The sequence below is a fragment of the Physella acuta genome, unplaced genomic scaffold (assembly GCF_028476545.2).
Source record: "Physella acuta isolate Inbredline_101_S28 unplaced genomic scaffold, ASM2847654v3 ptg000150l, whole genome shotgun sequence".
In the NCBI taxonomy this organism is placed as follows: Eukaryota; Metazoa; Mollusca; class Gastropoda; family Physidae; genus Physella; species Physella acuta.
In genome coordinates this window covers 1,404,840-1,410,838 of record NW_026731669.1, presented here as the reverse complement: position 1 = coordinate 1,410,838, position 5,999 = coordinate 1,404,840, and the positions used below count along the sequence as shown (strand labels likewise).

The 5,999-nt window shown below is 35.3% G+C and overlaps 1 protein-coding gene across 1 annotated transcript; it reads right to left on the bottom strand.

Moving 5' to 3' along the window:
• Nucleotides 1–1,571: 1,571 nt before the first annotated feature.
• LOC131935624 (putative G-protein coupled receptor 139) lies at nucleotides 1,572–2,579 on the bottom strand. Its single transcript, XM_059292127.1, has one exon. The coding sequence runs from the start codon at nucleotides 2,577–2,579 to the stop codon at nucleotides 1,572–1,574; it is 1,008 nt and encodes a 335-aa protein (XP_059148110.1).
• Nucleotides 2,580–5,999: the final 3,420 nt, after the last annotated feature.

The window sequence follows — 5,999 nt, the reverse complement described above, 5'->3', positions numbered from 1 at the left end:
ATATTTGTTTGAGAAAAATAATTTATGAAATAGTTATTGGTCAAAACGCAATGTGCTTTACTACACGCTGAACTATATTAGTGACAAAGCAAAGAAATAACTAATTAGCTAAAAATCCGACACATTTAACATAACACAGGCACACACTGATTAAGTGGCTTAAATAATTCCGTATAAAAATTTGGTCATTATGTTGTTTTTAAGTAATTTGTATTATTAGTTTGACCGATAAAATTGTATATATTTCATAGCGTGCGTCTTGATGAGTAGATCTATAGATCTAGATCTAAATCAAATTTGAATGAAGTAGTTCCTTTATGTATAGTCTAAAATCGGAAGATTCAAATTTATAAAAAAAAAATTAAAAAATAAGTTTTACTTGGTGTGTCTCGATCACGCACCACCTGCGTGGTATTAATAACACTATCATCTCAGCTATTTAGGCAGCTTAACAATCATGGAGAATGAAAGACCTATTTTAAAAGTTAAAATTACGCTAATATGCCTATTCGTTCAAATTATTTTTTTTTTATCTCAAATTAGCCAGTTCCATAGCTAAACAAACAAAGATGTCTATAAAATAATTAAGGCCTGAAATAGTTTAATATAGAAATTTATTTTTGGAATAGATTCTAGAGTAGATAGATTTTGAAATCTAGATCTTAGCGACTAAGCGTCTACGTCTAGTTTTTGCGCAGATTTAGATCTAGTCTAGATATAGAATCTGTAGATCCAGAATCCAAATAGATCGAATAAATTTTATTAGTTTAGGCTGGAAAAAATGTATTGTATACATTTCATAGCGTACGTAGATCTAGATCTAAATTTTCATAGCGTACGTAGATCTAGATCTAAATACATTTGAATAAAATAGTTCATTTCTTTTTATTCTAAACTCAGCAGATGAAGTCATTAGTTAATGTATAAACATTAGTGACGTCATTGTTTCATGGGTTCTTTTTCACAACTATAAACGCTTTTCCTGTTGTATAATTAAAACTCATTCGAATACGCCTTTATTTTTTATTTTTCTTCTTTAAATGAAATTGTGTTTATACATTTAAAACATCTAACATATTATTTTCAACAAAAGTCAGTATCAAGTTCACCATATATCGCTTTTGATTCTGATGTGATAACCTGCGAAAATATTTTGCGGACAGAGAGAGAGAGAGAGAGAGAGAGAGAGAGAGAGAGAGAGAGAGAGAAGTGCGCACATGGGCTTTTATATATTAGGATTGTCGTAATGCGATAAAAATATGAAAGTTTGGCAAATTTGAAAACGCGTGAAAGATTTCGACAAAAGTTAAAAGTGCAAAGTGAACATGTAACGAATGAGACAAAGTGTGTAGTTGTAAGTGGATTTAGCAATGTTACTGAGTTGGTAAGCTCGAAACGTTTTGGACTAACAGTAACAATCAACTGCTTTAAATAACTTCGCTTACGGTAAACGTATGCAAATCAATATATCAAACGAATTTGAAAAATATATTTACAACAGGTATTATTATATTATTTTTAGTTTAAACAATGTGATAACGAATTAATATCTAGATGCCTAATGATATCCATTATAGAGCTATATCCGTGTTTGTGTTAGTTTCGCCAATGTTCGGTTTTTTGACCAAGCAAAAAAGCTGCCTGAAGCTATGCCTGTACTTGGAACTCATGGCATAGTACAAGACCAAGGTCACGCTTGAGTGCACCACCTCGAAGAGCATGCCGAACGTCCAAGCCACGAGAAACAGGTTGGACAGTCCTCCGGTGACCTTGAACTCTGGCACGACGAACACGAAGACCGTGATGATGACCGAGGGGGTGAAAAACACGATCATGACTGAGGCGATGACGATGACCGTGCGGATAGTTTTCTGATCCCGTGGAGACACTTCCCCGGCCTGGTTAATTTGGCCCGTTGATTTCTGACGCCATTGACTTTTACTTCTCAATTTGTAAACGAGAACGGAAGTGCAGACTCCGACAATGAGAAAAGAGAGGATCATGTAAATACCGAAAAGTAAAAAACTCACACCGTCTAACCCGTGTGAGTCTGATGCGTGGATGAGTGATAACAGCGATGTGTTGGTCTTTGGGTCAAACTGCCAGCCGATGAATGTTGACATGTATTCTGGTACAAGTGTTAGAAAACAAGTGACGTAAATTGTTACAATTATTAGACATGATCTTTTCGGTGTGAGGATGCGTTTAATTTTTAACGGCGAAGAAATGCAGAGACACCTTTCAGCGGTGATGTAAACGGTGATCCAGCCGGTGATTCGCGTGAAACACAGGTGTGGCATCCCACCTGTCAGGTGCTGCACCTGCGCAGGTATCATCGGCACCCCGGAGTTGACAAAGAGCGGGTTGAAACAGAGGTTGTACCATTGCATGACAACCAGGCTGCAGAGGTCGGAGACGGCCAACCCGGTGAAGCTGATGTTGACAGTGCTACGATAACCTTGGCGGTAGAAGATGATAATGTTGATAATGTTAGCGACGATGCCGAACAGCGCGATGAGACTGCTGAGGAAAACGAGGTTGACCACCTCAAATACATGACGCGAATCGTCGCTCAACATATCACAAGACAAGGGTGATGTCTATGGTAAGGAAGACGAAGTCGATCTGATCGATGACGCTTGCTAATAACAACTATACGAAAATCTCTGGGACTTGTTAATGGTTCTCGCTTAGTCACGATCAGGTCACTGTTTTGTAAACAACATCTTTACTGTTAATATCTGAAGTCAAAACCATGTTCACTGGTTAATCTGTTAATTCCAGACTCTACTAGGTAGCCTATGTGTTTGTCTAGCACATTCATTGAGTTTTTAATGAAAGCAGCTTCCGTGCAAATCAATTAAACCCAAACTTTAAGTACGTCAAAAAAATCGTTTATAATGTTGTATTATATTCACGTTTAGTAAACATTTCTCTTAAGTACTTAATTTATATACTCTTCCAACAATAAACAGATATATATCTTCCGTTAAAAGCACGAATATGAAAAGTAGTACGTGAAACGCCATTTTAACTTGAAGAAATGTGAAAATTTGTGTTTATAATGCAAGTCGATGTCTATAAACTTGGTAGATCATGTTTCCCTTAAGGGTATTTGACCATTTAAATAGAGCTATTTCTAATTGCCATAAACCAATTTTGTGAACATAAGTGGAAAATTATGACAGGGAGAAATGATACTACAACTAATAATTTTCAGAAACTACTAAAAAATACTGATCAAACTAACCAGGGCTTTTCCAAATGACACAGTTTAAACTAATCAACTTCCGACGCAAGTTATTTTCAGAAAATACGAAAATAACACTTAAAATTCACCTATGAATCGATTTTTTTTAGTTTTATGTGCAGCTTGCATCTTATTGACAGCAATGAACTATAAACTTGCAGAGAAGTTTGAAATCAGATAAATGGTAAATTGGATTTGAAGTAATCGTAGAAATTAGTAATCGATTGATGTATAAAAAGTTTGAAACCGGTCGTTCTTAGTTCAGCACGTGTATGAAGCTCAATTCAAGACGTAATTTCTGAGCTAAATAAAACTAACCATCGATGATCGTAAACAGTCGATTGAGAAATTGAGAACAAAAATTAAAATTGTACAAGGGCTTTTTTTAATTAGGAAATTATGTTAACGTGGAAGACGACGATACATTGCCAATTACACTAAATTAGGGCTAAAATCGAAAGCCGTTTCGTCTATCATAATACAATTTCAACTCCAGAGTTAATTGTATAATACCATGTCTTTCTCGGGTCCCCCTTTCTTGCTGTATTCTATAAATGCTTTAATAATTAACTATGGTTTTTTTTAAATTGAAACGGTTAAACAATTTGATTCAGTGCAGGTTTGGCAAACACACACACATTAAATCAATAGTCGCTTCGTGTTTCTTGATTGGATAAATGTAGTTCGATTTTGACGTCTTGGTAAAACCACTGTTACGCTCGTGCTATTGTAAAGCGTAAATATTGGTTACTTTGCTTGTTTTGTTTTAGCTACTACAGTTATAGATATCTGGAGACTAAATATTCTAGTTATTACAGTTATAGATATCTGGAGACTAAATAATCTAGTTATTACAGTTATAGATATCTGGAGATTAAATATTCTAGTTATTACAGTTATAGATATCTGGAGACTAAATGTTTATGAGGAGAACATTTGCTAGTAACGAATTTAAATGTTTGCTGAAGTTTCTTAAAGACAGTACTTCTATAAACAGCCGTTTGATTATTGAAATTTCTCTACTCGGTATTGGCTGCCGACGCCCCAAAATCATGAAAACAAACTATTCTCAGTTTGGCCACAATAGTCGTCGGAAACTGGCATCTGTTTATGTATTTGTCGAGTTGCCTGGTGGTACATTGCTGTGGAGATATATAGGCCTATTCGGCGATCGGCACCTGGCGACATCGTCAGAAAAAACTGACAGCTTGACAATCAACAGTCTTCCTGTTAGAATACGAAAAGTTTCCCTTGAATTTATAGTCAACGAAGAAATGATATGCTACTTATTCTATCGAAGTATGTTCTATGCAAACTAGTACTAATTGGTGTAATATCAGGAGTGTGAGACTTTTAGAGTAGACGCTATTAATTTTCAAATTAACCAAACCCATAAGGTACTTGGGCCTAATAGAGGTTAAAATGTGTACAATTTGTAATGTTGCTTCAAGCAAAATATATTTATGAAATGGAAACGAGCGTTGATATCTCTACATTTTTGTCCAGTTCGCACTTGTATAAATAAGATGCTTGTGGTCGGATGGCAAAATAAATCTATTGTGTAGCCAATATTATACCCAGCTGCCTTTACTTTTTGTAACGTGAGCTAGATACACATCACGATGCATTGACTTAAACCCGGATTCGAAATCGACGCTTTCGTGTTCGCAGACTATCGCTCTACTGTTGTAGGTGGATGGTCGACCTGTTAGAGAGTTACGTCATCAAGTTTGTTGTTCTAGACAACAGGTGGGTTCACTCTTATTTTTATGACTTTATGAAACTGTAATCTACATACTTCATAAATTCAAGTTGTGTACAAGTTTGTATATTTTTTTTTGTCCTTACGGTTACATGAGAGCATCTGCACTATGTCTAAAAATGTAAAATACGTATTTATGTAGAAAATAATGTGCTTTTTAGCAAACTGTTAATCACAAATTCATTTAAAGACGTAAATTAATTAATTGATATTTAAGTTTGTAAAAACACCACTTTACTTATAAAATGTTCAGAACAAATACTTTATTTATAGTGACGTCACATGATTCATTTTTTTTATTTTTTTTTTAAAGCATGGCGGCTTCCTTAGAAGATAATTATAAAGTTTAAAGAATTTTTAAAACTAAATTTTCTGTCGGCTATAGCTTTAACGAAATGATTGATGACTGAGCCCTTTTTTTTTAGGCTCCAACAGTATTATTAATGTATAACAGTTCTTCTTATTTGAGTATACAATAAATTTATCTAGATCTACAGATAAGCTGTCGGAAGAAGGAAAAGTTATAGATCTAGGTCTAGAATCTAAGTCATGCGGGTGGTAAGGGTTAGAGATTCATCATGCCATTGAAAATTATTTTAGATATGAATTATAAAGAATCGGGACTTGGAGGAACACCTGGCAGGTGATGTAGAATTCACCCGTTTCTTTGTCCTGAGCATATTAAGGGATAGTGTGGTCAGAGAAATGCTTAGCCAAAATCGTTTTTTTTTTTAAAGACAAAAATATGTTGCCTGAAGTGTGACGTCTTTTTGAATGTGGGGTCTGACTTTTTGTGACGATGTATGACAGTGGGAAGGGAAGGGGAAATGTAAAGATATGGATTACTCTCAAAACACGTGGGACGGAGTGGTCTAGCGGTAGAGAGCTGGACTTCTAACCCGTAAGTCTCGAGTTCGAATCCGGGTTCAAGTCAGTAGACCGTCCCTGAGCCCACCCAACTCTGATGGGTATCTAACTCACGTTAGG